General features: G+C 39.3%; 2 protein-coding genes across 5 annotated transcripts in view; both read left to right on the plus strand.

The window, feature by feature from the left end:
* The first annotated feature begins 10,884 nt into the window (after positions 1-10,884).
* Positions 10,885-13,325, plus strand: LOC134214501 (iodotyrosine deiodinase). Its single transcript, XM_062693860.1, has 2 exons — positions 10,885-11,657; positions 12,215-13,325. The coding sequence occupies exons 1-2, from the start codon at positions 11,447-11,449 to the stop codon at positions 12,919-12,921; spliced, it is 918 nt and encodes a 305-aa protein (XP_062549844.1). The 5' UTR covers positions 10,885-11,446; the 3' UTR covers positions 12,922-13,325.
* A 2,930-nt stretch (positions 13,326-16,255) lies between these two features.
* Positions 16,256-23,501, plus strand: part of LOC134208885 (ribosomal protein S6 kinase alpha-5) — a 73,333-nt gene continuing 66,087 nt past the window's right edge. Inside the window, exons 1-2 of one of the 4 annotated variants that reach the window (XM_062684839.1) lie at positions 16,256-16,837; positions 16,976-17,140. The gene's annotated coding sequence lies outside the window, so the exon portion shown is untranslated. The remainder of the gene's footprint in view (positions 16,838-16,975; positions 17,141-23,501) is intronic. The other 3 variants (XM_062684841.1, XM_062684842.1, XM_062684840.1) reach the window with 3 other exon arrangements.

Consider the following 23,501-nt stretch of genomic DNA (forward strand, 5'->3'; position numbering starts at 1 on the left):
TAGGTCTTATACCATGTACCTAGTTTGAAGCGGAAGGAAGAAGCATACCGAACGCCCATTCCTCAAAAGATGACGTCAAAGCAACAATCGCTTCGCTGAGTATGAGTTCGCCTCCAACCCTTGGTGTACAATGCTGGACCTGGGTTGGTTCACCGACCCTATAGATCGGATTTAGAACACAAAAAGCTTTGTAAAGATACTCTTTATACTTGCCTGGAGTCACGTAATAGCTATCGTTGCGCCTAAACAAGGGTTGTGACGATATGATATCGATTGGATTGAAATCGGAACGATCACCGACATCTCTCTCCTTAGCCTAACGGCAAGATGCGCGGCTATAAAGCAAGACCTGAGGGTAGCTGGGTTTGATTCCTATTCCCGGTGCTGCTCTAGTTTGTTTTGAAAATTTGGGAAATTTTCTCTCGGCCACATCTGCATCAGCCGAAAATGGAAATGGAGCCTTCTTGATGTACGGAATGAACGTAGTGCCGATATCACGTCTGATCATCACCTCCTCATGGGCCAAATACGCTATCAAGAATGCCTTCATCGCCACCAGCGAGAATAATCTGGGCGAACTGCGCACCCAGAGAAAACTATGGGCCACCGATGAGACCTGGAGGAAGATAGAGGAGCGAAGATAAGCCAAAGCCGCGATAGAGCGATCAAACACCAGAGGAGCCAAAGTCTTAGCCCGTCAACGATACTCGACTCTGGAGAAGGAAGTAAAACGCTCATGTCGACGAAGGAGAGTGTTGGCGAATCTACGCCAGCGAGCCTCTACGAGCATGGTATCTATAAGTGAGCAAACCTATTTGGATCATAAAAAGCTTCGCAAAGATACTCTTTATACTTGCCTGGAGTCACGTAATAGCTACCGTTGCGCCTCAACAAGGGTTATGACGATAACCTATTTGGCAATAGGTAGAATTGAACAGGCACGTTACGGGATGGCAGACAGAGTAATAAGAGAAAGATTGATAACGATTGATAATGTTGATAATGATAAATACCAAAACGAAAGCTACACCCAACTGGCATGTGATTTCGCAGAGTATTATAGTTATCTTCTTCTTCTTCTATATATATAAAAACCAATCTATGTATGTATGTTCGCTAACTACTTCTGAACCACTTGGCCGATTTCAACCAAATTTGGTACAGACATTCTCTATCCTCAGAGGAAGTTAACAAAGGGGTGGGATGGTCATGTAGAAAAGGGGAGGGTGGTGGGAGGGTTTGTTCAGAAAACGAACAATTCTGTGTAACTTTCAACTCCCAGGACCGATTTCAACCAAATTTGGTACAGACATTCTCTATCCTCAGAGGAAGTTAACAAAGGGGTGGGATGGTCATGTAGAAAAGGGGAGGGGTGGTGGGAGGGTTTTGTTCAGAAAACGAACAATTCTGTGTAACTTTCAACTCCCAGGACCGATTTCAACCAAATTTGGTACAGACATTCTCTACCCTCAGAGGAAGTTAACGAAGGGGTGGGATGGTCATGTAGAAAAGGGGAGGGTGGTGGGCGGAGTTTTGTTCAGAAAACGAACAATTCTGTGTACCTTTCAACTCCCAGGACCGATTTCAACCAAATTCTGTACACATATTCACTACGAGGAGGTAATCATATGGGAGGGATTTGGGAAAGGGGAGGGTCTGGAGGAGGGGTTTTGTTTAGAAAACGGGCAATTCAAAGTAAATCATGAACCCCTGTACCGATTTCAACCAAATTTGGTACACACATTCTACATCATAAGGAAAAGATAACAAAGGGGATGGGATGGTCATTGGAAAAAGGGAGGGTATAGGGGAGGTGTTGTCTTTGGAAAACGAGCAACTCAGTGTAACTCCCAACCCCAGGACCGATTTCAATCAAATTTTGTACACATATTCACTATGAGGAGCCGATCGTACGGGAGGGAAATTTGGATAAGGGGTAGGGGTCTGAAGGGAGGTATTGTTCAGAAAACGGGCAATTTAGTGTAACTTCTGAACCCCTGTACCGATTTCAACCAAATTTGGTACACATTTTCTATCCCTAGGAGAAGATAACAAAGGGGTGAAATGGCCGTTGAGAAAAGAGGAAGGGTAAAGGGAAAGCGGTTGTCTTTAGAAAACGGGCAATTCAGTGTAACTCCTGACCCCAGGACCAATTCTAAGCAGATTAAATGATTAAATCATTCAACTCTATGATTAAAAGATTATGATTAATGAATTATAATTTTTGAAAATGATGACTGATAATGATTAATGATTAAATTCATTTTTGACAATAATTAACGATTATGAATAATAGATGAAAAAACCGTTGGATTATGATTAACGATTACCGATCGTGATTAAATGTTGACACACTATGTGTATGGTTAATGATTAACGATCGATATGATTAATGATTGATGATTATGAATGATCAAATTGCATAGTGATCCATAATCGAGTAACCTTTATTCCAAATTTTAAAAGGTATGATAATTATATGATAATGATTCAAGATTAATAAATAAAAGCAAGGTATGCAATGATCCAATGTTCCAGCATAACTTCTGTACCCCTTGCCCGATTTCAACCAAATTTGGAACAAACATTCTTTTTTTCTTAAGAAGGCGAAGATGACAGGATCGATCAACTCAACACTTCATCGAAATCATGGTTTGCCCAGAGAAAAGCAATGATTAAAGTGTTTCCTTCTGGACGGTAAATGTGATCATTTCTTTAAAAATAGACGTTTTTCCGGAATAAGGCATCGGTGTATGTTTTTCCTTCTTTAGAAATAGACGTTTGCCCGGAATAAAGCGATTTTGGGTTTGATCCCATTTTCAAAATCAGTCAATGTTTTCAAATGTAATCTACCTTCTTTTAATCAAATGATGAAATATCAATAAGAAAACACAATTATCCTTTTGACCTATTCCAATTCCGATGGTGAAAAAAACTGCGAATTAAACTGGCAACTCCGAGCAAGGCCGGGTACATAAAGCTAGTTATTTTCTAAAAGCATATATTGGCGCTCGTTAGTTTGTGCTCTAACACACAGTACAAGAGAGGTAATGCAACATGCAAACATAAAAGTGAATTATGTAGCTTATCAGATATATATACTGCAGAACATCATCGTATCTTAACCTAAATTGTTAGTGAAAATCTATCAACTAAACGGTGAATAATTAGAATAACTACTAAAATCATGCAAAAATGTTTAAACTTAGCCTATTTGCAGTACGGGTTGAAAGTACGATTCGATGAGTTTGGATTATCAAGCACATAAGTAATTAGCAAATCCTATAACTGAATTCAACCAACATTAGACTGGTGCAGACAGACTGATAGACTGGTAGACTCGATACAACAAAGGGACTAAACGTAAGTCAGACACATAGAGGAAAGTGGGGTAAGATCGCCATATGGGCAAGACAGCCAACGTTAAGTATGACTTAAGTAAGCATTATATTCACTTTATTATTACGAGGGGTGATTAACAATAATGTAAAAGGGCTATACAACTGAAAAACGCGCTTTGACAACCTCACTTGTTCTAGTAATATTGATTTAAAGATGGTTTAGTTGAAATTCGATTTTTCTTATAATTTTGTGGTTACATTATTCAAGGATTGAAGCCTTAATTACTGATTTTTTAGCACAAATTGGTATTTACCAAGGCTTTTATATAACTATAGCCTATCTACAATAATAATTTGAGGAGATTCACAGTCATAATGATCGATAGGATATAAATCTTTGTATATATGTCGGCTTGGGGCGGTATTGCCAACTGTATTAGAAACAAGGTCATCTCCAGGATTAAGAGTCGCCTAACCCTTAAATGCATTTTAATAATGATCAAAAGAGTTTCTGCCTGAATCAGAGATGATTTAGAATAACGAATACAGTTTTAATCGTAAAAATCAGGTTTTGGCAAATTTTGATATTATCGTAGAGCCAGTAGTCAACAAATTAACATGGAATTCGATATTTTCAAGCGGAACAGCATTTGTACATAATCTATAGAAGTGCAGGAAAAGAGTCCCCTGTTCTAAATAAATTCAGCGATTTTTTTTTTAAATTTTTAGGCCTTGCTCGTCTTGCCCCGAGGGGGTGATCATATCGCCCCATATGGTAAATATAGGCATCATAAAAACACCTTTTTTAAAACCATTTTTTAAGATACTGAAACGTCATTAATCAGTGTATATTGATACTTATGTCAAAGAAGGGTCATCATGAAGGTGTTTCATGGACAAATCAGCAGATTTTGAAAGAGTGTCACTATTTTACAAGGGTTACCGCTTAGGGTGGCCATTTTGCCCCACTTTCCCCTAGACTAAGACATACCTTGTGAAGTAATAATATTTTTTAATTACTCCACAATAATGTAATGAAGGAAAATAATAATCCCCTTACCGTAATCCCTCCAAGCAACGGTCGTTTTATTCCGGGGTTATTATTTTGGAAAACTTCCCCTGTTGGCAATTTCCAACAATTTATTATTCTGTTTACATACGAAAACGAATTTCGCGTCAAATCCGAATCGGTCATGTCGAGTAGAACTCTGCGGTCGGGAAGATTGGTTGGTGAGTCAAATAGTTCAAATTTCGGTGCAAGTCGTGGTCACGGGCGTCACGGCAGAACCGGAGTCCCGGACGAACATGCCAGGTGTGTCGTGAGCTGGATTCCATTGAAATGGTGCAATGCGACATGTGTGACAAATGCGAGTCAGCGAAAGGTGTCCGGGCAAACAGCTCTACTGCGGCTGTTCTTCAAGCCAGAGGTGGACCAAGATGCACCAGCCACAGTAACAACATCAGCCGCAGCAATCCGAGATAACCGCTAGTCAACTAGGATTATCGCTTGCCACGAACGAGTCAATCCGACACAAGGGAGCAGATCAAGCATCGTTCGTTATCTCGCTGCAGTGGGTTGTGTCTCGGTCTCGAAACGCCCCATCGATATCATCAAGTTGTTCTTCACAAGCCCTCGCTAGGCTAAAGCTTCAAATGCTGGAGGATATGCGGAACGCCGGGGCCCTCCTTAGTCGTGCGGTAAGGCGCGCCGCTACAAAACAAGACCATGCTGAGTGTGGCTGGGTTCGATTCCCGGTGCCGGTCTAGGCAATTTTCGGATTGGAAATTGTCTCGACTTCACATAAAAGTATCATCGTGCTAGCCTCATGATATACGCATGCAAAAGTGGTAACCTGACTTAGAAACCTCGCAGTTAATAACTGTGGAAGTGCTTAATGAAAACTAAGCTGCGAGGCGGCTCTGTCCCAGTGTGGGGATGTAATGCCAATAAGAAGAAGAAGATGCGGAACTTCGAGCGGTGTGAAGCAGAGCGACAACAAGCAATAGCAGCGGAGGAAGCTAAAAAGGAAAAAGCATTCCTAAACAGTGCTGGTAGTTTTCGTGACTGTCATGTGAAAGCGAAAACATTGCATTTTCATTTTCAAGAGCCCAAATGAAAATGCAGTCGTCTCCCGGTCACCTGTCACATTACAAGCAGTCATGATGGGAATGTTGCTTTGTTTTGAAATCTAAATTTCCAAATAGTTTTAATAGATCTATGCAAATAACGATGACTAGTCGATAAAATGATTGTATTGTTTTTGATTTTAGAGTTAGAAGTAACATTATTGAAGAAGAAAAAGGTTGTTTACAATAGTTTGATGCGCTTTCATGAAATAAAAATCCGTGAAAATTTAGCAGAATTCCTTTCATTGTTTATGTTTTCTATGAAAGCGGGATAGAATAAAATGTAAATATCGCGTGACCTCTCTCAATGAAAATGAAAATCTCAGTACTGTTCCTAAAGCAAAAATATCAACTGCTGTAGCAAGCTATGAGCGAATATGGCTCATCTAATGATGGTTCTTTGTTCAGAACTGAATGGCATCTACGAATGCAAACCGTAGTGAGCTGATTGCATCAAATGTCGAGGAACACATCGAACCGAACATGCATGCTGGTAAGATGCAACTATGGAACCCAGCAGTTGCAAGAATTGATAACTCTCGCTCATCGCTACCAGAGCCCAACCCTCCTGATCCATTCCCAGCACCGGAGTCCATGCTGAGCTATAACGTAGATCCACCGGCATTGAGCGTCGGAATGCAGCAGTTAGCTCTCGGCTCAACAAGTCAAGCTCCGTTACCGGAACAGTATCAACCAATCCCAAGGGTTGAACCTTCTCGTCGGGTTTCCATGGCACAGTTGCCTCGATCAGGTAGAGTGGGTGCATCTACCGCCTTCCAAGACTTGGAAGTGGATCCATCGTATCGAATCCCACGTAACCTACCGGTTCCAGTGTATCAACGATTTATCCCAGACTCGAACCGTCATCAGCAAAATCTTCCTCATTCATCTACGTTGCGAGGTCACCAATTCTACAACCAAGATCAAGAGGAATTAGCTGAACCGTATTCGATCTCTCGCCAGCAGTTGGCCGCCCGACAAGCTATTTCAAAGTATCTTCCAAGCTTTTCTGGAAATCCAGAAGAGTGGCCTCTGTTCCTATCTACCTTCAAAAGCACCACCGCTCTGTGTGGATTCATGAAAGGCTCCCCCAGACCTAAGTGATTTCATCGCCGCGACGGCGACAACTAGTCGCCGCGATTCTATCGTTGGGTCGCTGCAGGCAATGTTCTATTTACGCTTCCATACCAACGGCGACAGAATCGCTGTCGCCAAGCGATAGAATCGCGTCGTGACTGTCGCGTCGCGTGTGTTTGGGGGAACCTGAAAGAGGAAAATATCGTCCGCTTGCAGCGAAGCTTGAAGGGTCAAGCGCATGAAGCAGTCAAAAGCGGGCTGCTACATCCATTGAACGTCAGCGGGGTTATGTTGACGCTCAAAATGTTTTTGGGCAACCGGAGGTGATTTTCCATTCCATGATGTCGAAAATCAACTCCCTTCCTGCATTGAGGGAGGACAAATTAGAAACCATCGTAGATATTACCGTCAGCGTTGAAAACTTCTGCGCAACCGTTGACGCATGTAGATTATAGACACTATAGGTTCCATAGACGAGCGCAGGCACGGTTGGGTTATTTCGATTAAGTGTGTTTTTCCACTTTTTCACAGTGTACCACGCGAATTTGACGTCACACGCTGCATTGCTTGGGTTGCAATAGTGACGTCATGCTCGTTTGGCTACACTAACTGACAGTTCGTTTGGCTACACTCGCCTTCGCCTCAGCTCGTCTATGGAACCTATAGTGTCTAGAATGTAGATTGGAACAATACTTCTACAATATGACCTTCCTTCACCAACTCGCCAACAAGCTGGATTTTAGTATGGGAGAGCCAGCGGGTTTGTTTTCATTTTGCACTGAAAATGAATTTTTCACCCCCGCCTTCTTCTCTTCCATAAACTTGGTAGATTGTAACACCTAGCTGTGTATTCATCTTGGCTTCCACCATCGATCAAGTTAAATTGGGCGCAGCACCGATTATCGCTGCCTACTATCAATTTACCGCAGCTGACTCTACTCCCTAGCAAAAGCTGTTAGCGCTGTTACCATTCCGAACACCACAACGACTCACGCACAGCCAAGAAGAATAACTCCTTCGTCAATGATCACACCGAGGAAGTATCAAAAGGCTATCGCTTCGTAGCGCTATCCAACGCGAAAAGTGCAGCTGATAGCTGCCTAGTTTGCAAAGGAAGCTGCAAATCGATCGACAAAGGCAAACGTTTCCTGGAGTTCTCTCGCGATTCTCGTTGGGCGACGATTCGAGATCTAGGCCTCTGTCGCCGGTGTCTACGCCAACATAAAGGTGGATGCCAAGCCAAATTGTGTGGGAAGAATGGCTGCGAGTTCAAGCATCACGAATTGCTGCGCAACGAGCAGAAGAACACATCGCCGAACCAGCGCCAAGAACCCATATCAGCAACAAACTCTGGCGAGCACGGATGCCATGCTCATCGGATCACCTCTAGTTATTGACCGACCCAACTGACCAGCTGAAACGCTGGCTCGAGCACTTCAAACAACTTTTTCCAGTGCCAGCCAGGCCACTACAGTAGACGTTCAATAACTGCAAGTCATTTAACTGCAATTCGATAGTTGCAACAGTTTTGCACTTATCGGACCGCTAACTTTCAAACTGATGTCAAACGCAATGACAGCTTCATTGCGCTGCACATTTAGATGCACTTTTATTGCATCTGACGTCGATTGACAACCGTTTGACGTCTAGAATGCGTTGCAGTTATCTAACGGCATTCGTTAACTGAAAAGTAAACATTTTGCAGTTATCGAACGGCTACTGTACCACCTCGGCATGATCTGCCTAGAAGCCAACGTATAATACGCGTCAATACCGAAGCTCCATCATTGCTAGAGATTCAAACAGTCATCCAAAGCATGGAATCGAATAAAGCCCTAGGGGTCGATCGCATATCAGCCGAGATGCTCAAAGCCGACCCCATGACATCCGCTCAACTGCTGCATCGTTTATTTCGTAATATCTAGAACACCGCAACTTTCTCGCTCGACTGTATGCATTGCATCTTAGAGAAGGTTCCCAAAAAGGGTGACCTGCCTGTAGGCGATAACTGGCGAGGCATTATGTTGCTGTGTATCGTTTTAAAAGTTATCCTTGCCCGGATTCAAGAGAAGATCGATGCGACTCCTTGGCGGCAGCAGGCCGGATTCCGTGCCGGAAGATCCTGTGTGGACCATATGGTCACGCTCCTTATCATTCTGGAGCAGGTCAACGAACTCCAAGAGTCCCTTTACTTGGTATTCATTGACTACGAAAAAGCTTCCGACCGTCTCAATAACGAAAATATGTGGGGCGCCCTGAGCCGCAAGGGGGTTCCTAAGAAAATCATCGGCCTCATCGAAGCACAGTACGAGGCCTTTTCGTGTACAGTGCTGTATAATGGGGTCTTGCCCGATCCTATACGGGTCGTAGCTGGTATCGTTACTGTTCCTCATCGTAATCGACGAGATTCTGGTAGATGCGATTGAGTATTGACCGTGAACCAAACCGCGGGCTGTTATGGCAGCCTATAACCATGGAGAACCTAAACGACTTCGAATTGGCTGATGACGTTGCACTCCTCGCTCTACGGCGCTTTGATATGCAGAGTAAGCTCAACGACCTTGTCGAGCGCTCCTCTTCGGCAGGTTTAGTCATCAACGTCAACAAAACCAAATCGTTGGATGTAAACACGATGACCCCTTCCAGTTTCACAGTAGCCAGGCAATCAGTGGAGAATGTTGAAAGCTTCCAATATCTTGGTAGCCAAATGGCGTCAGACGGCGGTACTAAGATCGACATAGGCGCATGGATTAAGAAATCAAATGCTGCCTTTGCGAGTTTAAAAAATATCTGGAAAAACTGGCAGATAAGTAAACGCACCAAAATACGAATTCTCAACTCTAACGTGAAATCTGTGCTGTTATACGCTAGCAAAACATGGTGTGTATCAGTGGAGGTGTTCATCAACAGATGCCTGGTAGCCTCACAACTGGATCTCAAACAACGAGCTCCATCGTCCTTGTCACTAGAGGCCGATAGCAACAGAAATTTGGGATCGGAAATGAGGCTGGGTCGGCGACACTTTACGTAGGGGCGGAAACGAAATCTGTAAATAAGCATTAGACTGAAACCTGGACCAGGGGGGTGGGGGCTTATTTATCTTTGTATGTAGCCGAAAATTTTTTAAAACTTCATTAAAATATGATTTGTTGACATTGTAGAGATCCTAACAATAGATCTCAAATGCAATCTTTGTGTTTAAGCTTAGATAATTTTAATATTATTTGCACTATAGTTTTTGAGATTCTGTATAGGTTTTCGTCATTTTTTGTTTTTTATAATTCAAACAGATTTTGAGGTTTTTGAGAAACTTATTGTAGGGGATTCCTAAAGTGTTAAATGGTTAAAGTTTGAAATTTCTCAAAGAAACCTGAGACCCCAGGAGATTTTCTGGTTTAGTTAGTTTTAGTTAGAATTCCAAATTCCTGTGATTACGCATAGCAGTATGAATCGGTATGAATAAATGGACTGATATTGGTCAAAATCGAGCGAATGTTAGGTCAAAATTAAAGTGCAGCATTTCGGTTTTTTGTTTTAAAATTAGTTAAAGACATAGTAAATATGGATTCTTTGGAAAAGTTGGCGCTAAGTAAGTCAAAGAATCGACGAACGAGACATAAGTTTTGATGGGAAATATCAATTAATCTAATCTACAAAAGAACTGTTCTTTCTCAATCCACAACTTTACTTAAGGATGAAACAGGCATATCTGTGCAGCTACAAGATAGATCTTATTATATGTATTGAATAGCGAAAAATAGTCCTCTAGACTGTAAAAACAAAACTTGATACGAATTTAATTAACTTTTATGTGACATACTTCAATCATACCCGATTGACTATAATTCTAATCTTTAATTCGGAAAAAAATATCTTTTGAACTTTTATTAACCACACATACATCCGCATGCCAGAATAGGGCTAATATAGAGACAGTTATCGCCCTCGATTAACGTTTATTGAGGAATTTTTTTTCATGTGCTAAGCACAAGCAAATATGGCGGTGGATGGGAGGACCAAATTGAAATATTTTTTTTGGTGTACTAAACCAAGTTCGTTTTTCAAATTCTTTCGTGAAAAATACTCAACAACAATAATATTTTGTAATCCTCTTGTTTTTTTTTCAATTTTGACTAAATGACTGGTACTTAAAAATTGAAAAAAAAAAAATAATTTTAAGATACACGTAGTTAGGGCGCGCGCGAAACTGAGCTGCTTAAGTGAAAATCGTAGTCTTAAAGGAACTTTAGGTTAATACTTGGGTTGTGAATTAAACTGCCTATGTTTTTTCGCATTCTCATTCTTGCTTCTAGTTTATCCTCAAAAGTATTTCAATTTTCAACCACCATGCTCCAAAGGGTTCACATGTTCCATATACAAATAACCCTAGCAGCAGATAATGAATAAAATGCAAGGCAAAAATAACCTCTTATCACACGAACGTTTGCACGATTTCGAACTTGAGATAAGCAGCTTCAGTGAGCTTAGAAAGAGAGACTTAGTGCAAACAGCAAAAAATATATTTATATGGGAGGTCAACCTTTAGAGCGTGCGTGCTTGTCTTTGGTTTACTGCTGGACCTGCTAGTCTTATGCTTATAGCACTTTTCTAATCGCTTTTGTGTACAGCCAAGTTAATGAAGTGACTAGGGTTAGCTGCAAAAAAATAATGTCAATGGAACGCTGAGAGTACTTGTGCGATGTAAATACAATACTACTAGTACCGGACAAATTTTTCGTACCAGCGAATTGCACTAACGAAATGTAAGTTCTCAGTTCTCGTTAAAAACGTGACGCAGCAGCACCGCTCCAGACTAATGGGAGGCCGACACCTTAGTACCTATTCAAGTATTTAAAAAGCATCATCAGTCGCCGAGTGTCACGGTTCTGAATACGAAGGAAATGGGTATCTTGGACGAATTGTATGGAGCTTTTGATCGATCGTTGATCTTCAGTTGCTGGAAGTATGTTTTCCCAGTGTTGGTGGTGCTATATTTGATCATATTTCTCTATGATAAGCATCGGTACGGTGGTAAGAAGGCAAAAGACGGTTCAACTGCACCATCATCGAATACGGTCAAGGAGAAACTGGATGGCATAGAATATGTGGGAGGTGAGTCATTTGAATAGGTTGTTTGTTATATTCGTTATTATTGTTATTACGAGGATCATAGTTTAATAGATTTATATTATTTCTGTGTAACGCTTCTTCTTTGGTTTTTTGCTTAATAAGAGTAAAATACATTAACTTACAATAGGTATACAATATGCTTTTATATAGTAAAGTTTGTTTTATTTTTTGGCTCTCACCTGACGTAATTCAAATCTAATTTTATTTCAATTACAATCATAATATGATCAATAATTAATATGCATTTGTACGTATCAATTAAATCTTAGTTCGGATTAAATCTAATTATACAACATTATTTAAAATTTAATTCAAATCCATTTTGAATTTTTACTTCAAATAAACCAAATACGATCAATAATCTAATTGTATAGGTATAAATTATGTTCAAATTCATTACAAAACCTAATCAAAACCAATTAAATTGAAATCTATTAAAGGTTTCACGAATCACAAAGAAATAAACAAATCTATCAGCACTCGAGCTCATGGAACATTTCAAAATATTTATCATTAATCCATTGAATCATCTCTTCTAGAAATCGACTCGGTCGAATTCGACCCCACGCCAGTGCTGGAGGACAAAGAACATGTTTCTTTCATTGGTGCCTCTGTTACCCTCGACAAGGACCCCCTCAAGGCAGCCAATAAATTCTACGAAATCGTCAACGATCGCCGGAGCGTTCGCAGGTTCAGCTCCAAACCGGTCAGTTTGGAAATCGTTCAAAAATGTATCCACGCAGCCGGCACAAGCCCTAGTGGCGCGCATACGGAGCCATGGACATTCTGTCTAATAATGGACGCCGACGTTAAGTCCCAAATCCGCGAAATCATCGAAGCCGAAGAGTTGGTAAATTACCAGACACGGATGTCCAAGCAGTGGACTACAGATTTGCGTCCGTTAAAGACAAACCACGTGAAGGAGTATCTCACTGAAGCGCCCTACCTGATTCTGATATTTAAGCAAACGTACGGATTCAAGGACGATGGTGCCAAAAAGCAGCATTACTACAATGAAATATCAACGTCGATTGCCACGGGGATTTTATTGTGTGCTCTGCAGGCTGCTGGGCTGAATTCGTTAATCACCACCCCACTGAACTGTGGACCGGCGCTGCGAAATTTGCTGGGGCGACCGGTTAACGAAAAACTATTGGTACTACTTCCAGTGGGTTATGCGGCTGACGATTGTACCGTTCCGGACTTGCAGCGTAAACCGGTTGAAGAAATTTTAGTTAAATATTGATACATTTTTTGTAAATTTCTATAGAATTTTAAGGATGGCATTAGGTAGTAAAATAAACTGGATTTAATAATCCTTAACAGTAAGTTTTCTTCGATAACTAACATGTTTTTTTTTTGCGTTTCTCGTACAACAAATTTGTATACCGAAAGGCTGTTATATGATCATTCCACTCCTTAAACGAATAGTGTTATTAGACCCATTCATATTGTTATAGGGTAAGGGAGGTATTTTGGACCACCAGTTCAACGGCTCATATTTTGGACCACTGAGTGCAAATTCCTCTTGGTGGTTCAAAATAAGAGCCCCCGCAAGGTTGGTCCAAAATACATCCTTCACCCTACGTTAGCTGCGTTGAGGAATATGACGTTCATGAATTTCAAAAAATATTTTACTCGAGGAAATTCGTTATCGACTAGTCGATAACAAACACTGAAGAAGTTTCCAAGTAGGAAACGAAATACGTATCTGCTTGTTGATACCTACATAAAAAAGTTAATAGTGGAAGTAAATGGAAGAATAGTCTTTTAACCTTAATAAAAATTATTCTAAATCACCCAATAGCACATTTTAGTTTACCCACGACATGGAGGGGAGAGCATATTCTTTCACCTGGTGAGTGTTTCAGAGATTGACAAATCCAAGAGATAAAAAGAAGAAGACATGCGATGGGGAGAAACAACAAAATCGTTCATGGCGAAGTATACGACGGCGATTTTAAAATGTCCGTATAAAATTAAAAACCAATTCTAATTAAAAACTAATCAATGTAAAGTGCGAGAAAAATGGAAATCTATATTTTAGGCGCATTACACGAAAAAAAATTTTTTTTTGGAATAATGTGTTCTAAATCTAGCTTTTCATTTTTCTCGCACTTAACATTCATTAGTTTTTAATTAGAATACCTTTAGAATTTTATACGAGCATTTTAAAATCGCCGCCGTATACTTCGCCATGAACGATTTTGTTGTTTCTCACCATCGCATGTCTTCTTCTTTTTATCTCTTGGATTCGTCAATACTCATTTTTGAAAAATAATATTTCCGCATAGAGACCGTGATGTAAAAAACTAAAATTGACTAAAATGGTTTATGTAACCACTTTTTCTGACAGCGGTTCAATTCTTGGAAGATTTATGGAATTTAGTTATGCTTTGAAAATTGGAGTTCTTCGCGAGAAACCCTTGGAATTTTAGGAATTTCCTCGAGTAATCCTTTGGACATTGACGGGAATTTCTTCAGAATGTCCTTGGAAAAAACTTCGTTATTTTCACTAGAATTTCTTCGGAATTTCAACGGAAATGTCTTCGGGATTGCTAATGAAATTTCTTTGGAATTATCAATGGAAAATCTTCGAAATTTCTAAATGATTGACTGTTGAACCTTTCCACGGGAAATTATTTGTATTTTGAACCAAAAATTCTTCGTGTTTCCATTAAAAAATCTTCGCAATTTTCGTCAGAAAGCATAGGTATGTAGTTTTCATAGAAATTTATCCGCGATGTCCACTAGCAATGTATTGAAATTTCTACTGCAAATCCTTCTTGTATTTTCCTTAGAAAATTGCTTAAAATTTGTGAAGGTAATCTTGAAAATTTTCCATGGAAATAATTCTAGAATTTCACGAGAAATATTTTGAAATGTTCGCTAAAATTAAAAAAGTTGTGTCATTTTCTAGAAAATTTTTGGAATTTCGAACGAAATTCGGAATATTCTTCAGAAATTCACCGCGGTGGCGGTCGCATACGAAACGAAATATGATTTAGTTCCAATTTGATTTTTGTTTTGTTGGATTTTGTTATTTTTATTGTAATGTTTTGCCTTTCTCGTACAACAAAGTTGTACCGAAAGGCTATCATTTCACTCTAAAAACGAGCTGTTTTTTAGAAGTAACTTAGACTAAATGATAACAAAATTCCAATCATTTAGTCTATGTTACTGAAACTAGCGCTCTAACTCCGTTATTAGTTGAATTCTAATAACGAACCATTGGGCAAAGTTGTAGAAAAACCTTCGCACTAGAAGTCCACCATACAACATATTTTGAAATTCAGCTTCTGGAATGTGTTATTGACAAACTACTAATGATCGAACACAAATTACTGAATGATCGTTAACATCCTTGTCGTGCTTGTCGTGCGTATGTATGTGTGTGTATCTGTGCGCACAAAAGCTAAGAAAAACATTAGACAACAACAAGTTTCATCGACAGGGAGCAAAGCCTTGTTGATCACTATTGAATTTTAAAGCGATCGACCGTTGTGTTCGAAAGTTATAAAAAAAATAGTACATCGAACGAATATCAACGCCATGTAAGGTTGGTGCGAGAAAGGCAGTATGTGAATTAAGTTGGGTTTCATAATAGAATATTGGCGCTTTGATGTTGCATGAAGAAGAAGAAGAAGAAGCAGAAAGATGATAATAGAAAAAAACTCTTCTCAAAAATTCTAAAAGCAATGTAATTAAAACGGTTAGCAGTACGGGGTTGGACTTTTCTTCTACTGTATAATAAACACAATATTTCCATTCGAAATTTTACTTTGTGATATTACATTTTAATGCACAGTATAAGAAAAGTCCAACCCCGTACTGCTTACCGTTTATATAATTAAATAGCTTATAGAATTTTTGAGAAGAGTTTCAAAACTTCTTCGTATGCTTTCCCGTGGAGATTTTTTTCGATTACCATCTTTCTGCTTCTTCTTCTTCATGCAACATCAAAGTGCCAATGGATTTCAATAATAATAATTAATAATAGGTAGTTAACACGTGATTGATCTCCATTAATTATTTCAAAATGCACAGAACATATATTTTGTAAAATTTGAGAAAGTCTACTGCAAGAGGGGGGAGGTGTTTCAGAAAAGTCTACTGAGGGGGAGGGAAATTAAAAAAATGTGAAAAATTCAAGCTCTATCTGGAATAAGGGCGAATGTCGCAAGAGAGAATTCTCTTCGCCGACTTCCCCTCTTTTAAATTAAAGTGACAAGCAGATGATTTCGTTGCGGTTTTCCCCTCAGAGCGAAAGAAATCAATGAAAACTTGCATTATGACGCGATAAACCGCGATGAAATCCTCTGCTTGTCACTTTTATTTAAAAGAGGGGAAGTCGACGAAGAGAATCCTCTCTTGCGACATTCGCCTTTTTACCAGATAGAGCTTGAATTGGTCTACGCGTGATTTGTAGACAGCAGAGGCCTCAATATCAAGGCCTCTGAGAACAGCATCTTATTTAGCATTTTTTTTTTAAATCTTTAATTCTGCGTGAATTAGCTCCTTTGGCATCACTGATGTCCTTCAACGAAAACTTGATCAGTCAATGTTGGGTACTGGAGTTGAACGCGTTGAACGCTCGTGTGGAAAAAAAAATTCAATTTGCATACGGATGTGACTTACCTGTTTATCTTGTGGTTCATCGGATTTAAATAGTAGTTTACAGTTAGACGAATTATCGTAGTGATCAAAGTGTTCAAGTGCTACAAATTGTACAATTTTTAAACTAAGATTGTGTTTTAGCAAACATATTTTGATTCTGGAATCTACTGCTGCCCTATCGAAACAATCGTTCGCAGAAGCCGTAAACAACACCAACACATGCGCATCTCGAACTGTCAAATCAGTGCGCCATCTTGATTCTTGTGAATCGTCGGAGCAATCTTTCTGAAGACGTTTTTGGCTTGCGGAAAATTTGCTTTGCATCGTAGGGGACAAACTGCAGTAAATTTGTATCTTGGCTGACTGGACATCCTCATAAAAAAAATCGGGACCATAAATAGCTGGTTGTCCGAACGGAAGAAGCCGTAGAAAAGTGCATAGTGTTTCAAAATTCAGAGTGTTTTCATTGTGTGGGAGCTCCTCGAACGTGTCGAAAAAACGGTTCAGTTCTCTTCCCGTTTTGACCGTAGTGTTTTGAATGGAGAGTGAGTGCCATCGGATTAGCGAGGAAGTTTGAAGTTTGCTTGGATAAAAATATTTTGGGTCGAGGATTTTATTGGTTTATCGAACCGGAAGAGATCCCTCGCCTCGGGTGTAATCCGTTCAGCTCCTTTTCCTCGTAGATTCTGTTTCCGTTGTGTTTTTGCAGAAAGGGAATAAGTGAACCATTATTCCTGTAGAAGGCGAAGCCAATCGCCATTTTTGGACATTGAAAAGTGGGATTTTTGGTGCGTTGGTAGTGAAATCCGCAGAGGAAAACAACTAGAAGCGGCTGTTATTATTTCGAGGTAAGTTTGGTATGTAAGACCTCCGTTCTATACGGAGTGATTATTCGGAAGTTGTGCAGAGTTCAGGAAATTGCACCATCGGAAGGGTTAAGCAATAAGTTAGGTTATGTCGCTATATTTACAAAATTTGTCTTAGGCCGATGACATACTGACGCTTGTGTCTGCTAACTGCTTGAGTTTTTGGACGCATCAATGCGACGCGACACGACTCTCGCAAAGGAATAACAATTATTATTAATGAACTCCCAAAATGCACTGTCGCGTCTACTCTGGCTTCATCCATTGCATCTTTAAGTTGTCAATGTAAAAATTTGTGCAAAAACTGGGATGCTCAACATTCTCAGGTTCATCTATCAGGAAATATCCATAAAGTAAGTCACTCAAAATAGGTATTAACTTTTCACATAAAAATAATATTAATATTGTAATTTTATTGTGTACGATTATCTGTTTCTCTCGATTTGATTCGATTCTTAAAAAACTTTCCCAAAAACAGAATAATCCAATTAATTACAATTAATTTAATTGCATATTATTCGGCAACTCGGCCGTACGAAAATCATTTTTTTGTTAAATATCTTGGCTATTCATATGCACAGAATATGTTTCGAAATGGACAAATTGATATGAAATTTTGCGAAAAGGAATCCACGTGTCCTGGAGGGACTCGAACCCTCAACCTCCTACTTTCTAGATAGGCGTGATAACCCTACACAACAAGACCAGTTAAAGGTCATGTTTGCGGATAAGCCATCAGAATCCGAGTACCAACCTTCACTGCGGTTAGCTCTTTTTGACGTAGAAATACGGTAAGATAGGGGGGTCATTCCAGCTAATTGTCATTGAGCTAATAACTCAGACGTTTTTCAACGGATTCCGGAGATTTTAGTATGAATCGATCAGTAAACTCTATAAGATTCTATACAACTATTGTAAACAATTGATTCAATGCATTTAACTATTGAAAAATTTAATTTCGCCAACCAATGTTAAAATTGCACTTTAACAGTAAATTGCCTACATTTCGGCTATTTGCCATCCGGTATGAACATGCATAAAATGTTGACGATCAAATTTCGTATCCGTTATCGCACTATACGTTATTCTACGTTCATTGCGGTCGTATCTTTGATACAACCTTCTTCTTTTTTTCAAATTGAATATCTTTCGGATGCTTGATTTGTCCAATCTTCACATGTGTTTTACTGTTGTATATCCACAATCAATCGAGCACACCTTGTTTATTATTCGAGAGCAGATTAATCCACCTAGTGGTGACGATGTCTTTCTCGATTCTATCGTTTGGTTTTGCCTGACAAATGGCCTACCATACGGCTCTTGTAAACGCTGTATAATAGCGAATCAACCAACCAACCTTATTATGGTTCAACACACTATATCTCCATAACTTTTGAACGCAATGACCGGTCATGAAAAATGTGAAGTAACCATTATTGTAGATCTGCCGCCTCACTGATGAGTGATGAATCATGATGTCACTCACCATTTTGTTTGATATTGGGAAGCGCTCCACCGGGGAGGTTGACATTTACCACACTAATAGGAATACTACCTCAAAGACAGACTTCAACGACTGGCAAGTCTTTGCTGAACTGCATTACGTCAAATGGGATATCCCGAAGAATCCCGATCGATACGAAAACGAAATGCCGGTTATTGGTACCTACCTTGGTAACCCACTAGTACACACAGCGTCCGAAGTTCTAACTGCATTGTCATGGTTGATTAGTTCGCTGCTATTCGTCGAACGCTTGCCTCGTCGTCCGTCGAGGAAGAACTAAGCGTCCCGATAACGCCAAACAGAGGATGCAGGAAATTGCAGGGGAAAATGTGTCTCTCTTCCATCTCTGATGTCCGCACCGGGTGATCTGGACAGGTTCTTCATATAGGTCGAATCTTCGTTCACTGGATTTTGGGGTCAGTCCGGTCGTTTTGGAAAATTAAAATTTATTTACCGAATGCGGCCTGAAGTCAATGTACGGCCTCTAAAATCGGAACAATATCGAAGAACGGACTTAATGTAAACAACACATAATGCCAAGCAATTTTTAAAGCTTTAATTTTTGGTCCACAAATTTTTCCATGCATTTTTGCATATGCGATGTTTTCGGGATTTGGGCACGGAAAATCAAAATCCCGGCCCCATTTAAGGCCACCTTAAGGCCACCTTACACCTCGGGAAAATTTTCCGCCGGATTTTGATCCCCGTGCATTTTAAATGGGGCCGGGATTTTGATTTTCCGTGCTCAAATCCCGAAAACATCGCATATGCAAAAATACATGGGGAAAAATTCCGCGGACCAAATTCCCGAGGTGTGAGGCTACCTTAAGGCTGCCTCACACCTCGGGAAAATTTTCCAGCGGATTTTGAGCCCCGTGTATTTTAAATGGGGCCGGGATTTTGATTTTCCGTGTCCAAATTCCGAAAACATCGCATATGCAAAAATGCATGGGGAAAAAATCCGCGAACCAAATTCCCGAGGTGTGAGGCTACCTTAAAGGCTGCCTTACACCTCGGGAAAATTTTCCGCCGGATTTTTGCCCCCGTGTATTTTAAATGGGGCCGGGATTTTGATTTTCCGTGCCCAAATCCCGAAAACATCGCATATGTAAAAATGCATGGGGAAAAAATCCGCAAACCAAATTCCCGAGGTGTGAGGCTACCTTTACCCAGCTTTTACGTCCAATTTTTGTCTTTCTCATACAATAAAGTTATATCGAAAGGCTATCATTCCGCTCCAAAAACGAACTTTTCATAGAAGGCTCAGAGACCCATGGTGTTATATAGGGGAGGAGGTTCGGTTGTTCGGTTGTTTCGGTTGTTCGGTTGTTTCGGTTATATAGGAGAGGAGGTTCGGTTGTGGCCACCCCTACGTATCTTTTGACAGATAACAAATGCTGTCATTCTGACAACCGTTATTAGTTTGCTTTTGTAACATGATGTTTTGTGCTCAATATCAAACCGGATGGGGATCTCTACTTTGAACTAGGAACAAATCAATTTTTTTTACAAAAAAACAACACGAAAGTTTTTTTGGCCTTTTTCAAAGTGTCATAAATTGAAGTGATTTAATTCAAAAAGTGAGTTCCAATGCATATTTATACAGTAAATTTAATCTATTTTGAGGCTCAATGACGATTGCCATTAAAATTTTAGCGCGAAATTTGTTTTCTTCATTTTCCAAAAAGGCTGCGAAATTCGGTTGTGGGCACCTTTATTGGTTCGGTTATGGGCACCCTTATTTTATTGACAAATCATTCAATATCGTTTTAGTTGTCCCCTAACTTATTTCAAATGACGTTTTTATGCAGTTTTAATAATTATGTAGACATAATTGATCGAAATAATGAGTTTAATTCATATTTTTGTTCTATGGGTATGTCTAGTTATTATATCCACACTTTTTGGAACAAATCGTTGACTGATTTGCTTGCAATAAGTTGCATTCGACGGGGAATACTGCTCCATTGTTTACTATTGAAAATTGGTCAGATTGGACTATGGGATCAACATTTATGGCCAATTTTTTTTAATGAACGGGAAAGGTGCTATTACCGCTAGGGTGATTAATAAGGATTTTTTGACTGTGATTTTTATCAATAAAACGTAAATCAATGAAAAATTGAAACCTATTGACCTAAAGTGCTATTTTAGACTTTTCTTATGTGTCTTTTTTTTAATATCCTTCCTAAGGAACCGATGGAGGCTACATCACTGTTAAGTGGATTGATCTTATTTTTAATTGCCTCCTGGCTATTACAATGAATAAATTATTGCTTTTCTTTAAATCTGGGTGGTTTCTATTCATGCTTCTTTATTTTTAGCCGAGTTCTCTTGGGTGCCTACAACCGAACCACAAAATTGAATTGTCCAAAAATGTCCAATTTGAAAAATTGTCATTTTTTTTCAAACCGATGAAATCAAACTATTTTTTTTGCTAGTAGTAAGGTTATTAGTCTAGCTTTCCATTGGTATACAATTGTTGGCATAAGATCAACTAGGGCCAAAGTTATGGATCAAAGACCCCTACCGATCGACTTCCCCTTCCCCTTACAATTTTCTTCCCCTACCGATCGACTCAGCTCGATTGTGCATTCCGAAAAATTTCAAATATGAAAATAGTTATGAAACATAGTGATTAAGTCATGACACGTTATAAAATGCCTTGTAGACCCATGCAAGCTATTCTACTCGATTTAGTAAACAACTTTAATACAACAAAATGAGATACACGCTTTGACAGCATGCAAGTTAGGAAACATAACGCCACGAAGCTTCTACAGGTTTAAAAAGCTGCGATGAAACGCGCACCCTTAAAAACTTTACTTAGCATTCTTGAAGAGTGATTTTTTGCAGGGAGAAGTTTATCACTTAAAAAATATACGTTTATTCAAAGCGTATTGCCTAATTATCGGGCATCGATAACCCGGAGTTGATTTTTTTACAATGTTTGAAAAAGGAATTGTGCACACAATAAAAATAATTATTCTTGGAGGACTTCTATTGTGCATACGCACATGTGAAAGATTTAGTTCAAAATATATAACTCACAAGCAATGAGAATAGATAGTAATGTGAGGAAATTCATATTATTTGTACATGACATTCGTGCATGGCGCTACAGCCTACTCACGGTGTCTCTATGAGGAAATATTATTTTTTTAAATTCAGTACCTCTGAAACACCCACCATGCGAAAGTAGGGTAAAATGCCCAATAGTGGACCCCCTAGTAGCGAAATTTTGCTCTTCCTGGCATAAGGAGTGGAAATTTTCAACATATTAATTTTGCGTGATATCTAATATCAAGCTCTGCATTTCCTTTTTACGATACATACATAAAACACTCAAATACTCGACGTTATTCGTTCAAATCAACATTTTAAAGTCTGACTGAAATAGCCCTATAGTAGATCCCTTGGGGGTCCTTAATAGGAAATTGCTTCCCTATAGTCGACACTTCATTTGATTTTTATGTTCCGTTTCGGGACGTTCTTCTTCCCTATTATGGACCCCCCCAAAATATTCCTATAATGGACACTCTCGTGTTTAATTTTTATAAAATTGTAAAAAATCATCTAATTTTACTTTCCATAGCATTTCCAATGCTTGCAGTCAAATCATAGAACTGTAAGGTAGGTTCTCCCGATGGAATTTCATAGCAAAATGTTTGCATTGTGCTGTAATAATGCAAAAATGGCTGGAGGGTCCACCATTGGTTGAGGGTACACTATTGGGCACTTTACCCTATATTTTTTTCACTATTTTCGGTGCAAACTCCATAGATATCTCAAATTATAGCCGATTTAATCCCCCAAAAATGTATGGAAAAATGACCCCCGATAGGACATTTTTAAAAATGCACCTACGTGAAAGAGGAATGCCTTAACATTCGTGTAGTGGGTGTTTTATAGATACTGATTTTTTGAAAATAAGCCTCTTCGGACAAAGACACCGTGTACTACTACATTCGAATGTGCTCGCATTAGAAGCCGTGCAATTGTGTATGTCATCATTTTTTGTTTACATTTTCCATCATCCACTAATACTCTTGTATTAAGTCTTCTTCTTCACGCTAGGACGCTAGTATCTATTCTCATTGATTCACAAGCAAACGTTCGCTTGCATTGTGCGCCTTCTAAACTGTCAAAACTTGTAACTCGCAAGAGAATAAATGCACTTGCTAACTAGTGCAACACAAGCAATTTTTTGCTTGCATAGGTGAAAATAATATTGTCACGTACATTTAAATGGGATTAGATTTTTCGATAAAAAAAAAAAAAAACAGAATAATCCACCTAGTGCTGATGGTGCCTTTCTCGTGTATTTTTAAATGTTACGAGAAATTCACATAAGAGAGGTCAAAATTGCACTTTAGGGAGATAGATTCAGTTATTTCCATCAATTCACATTTATTTGCATTCATTCGCATGCATTGCAGAAGTTTAAAAAATGTTTATGATAACGCTGGAATGCAATGGTTGATTCCGCGTCTAAAGGCAAAAAGGAGTTAAAAATTTTCGTTTGCGCTTCTATCAGAGTAAATTTGAAATTTCGACCCGTTAGGCCGTTACATCACATTTCTACCCGTAGATCACGGTCTACAAAACAGAGTTCTAGCCTAAAATATTTTTGGAGGTAGGGCAATAAGTTGTGGTAATGCCGGGATTCATCGTAGGGTTACTCCTCCTTGAATTCATAACATGTACCCAAATCAATTACAATTTTGACAGTAATCCGTATTAAAATAAAACTAAACAATTGAGCCGAAATTGTCCGTTTTGCGAATGTTATTAATATAGGAGCATGTCTGTCAAAATAAGGATGAAGACTCGAAAGAA

Source organism: Armigeres subalbatus, chromosome 2 (genome assembly GCF_024139115.2).
Source record: "Armigeres subalbatus isolate Guangzhou_Male chromosome 2, GZ_Asu_2, whole genome shotgun sequence".
NCBI lineage: Eukaryota > Metazoa > Arthropoda > Insecta > Diptera > Culicidae > Armigeres > Armigeres subalbatus.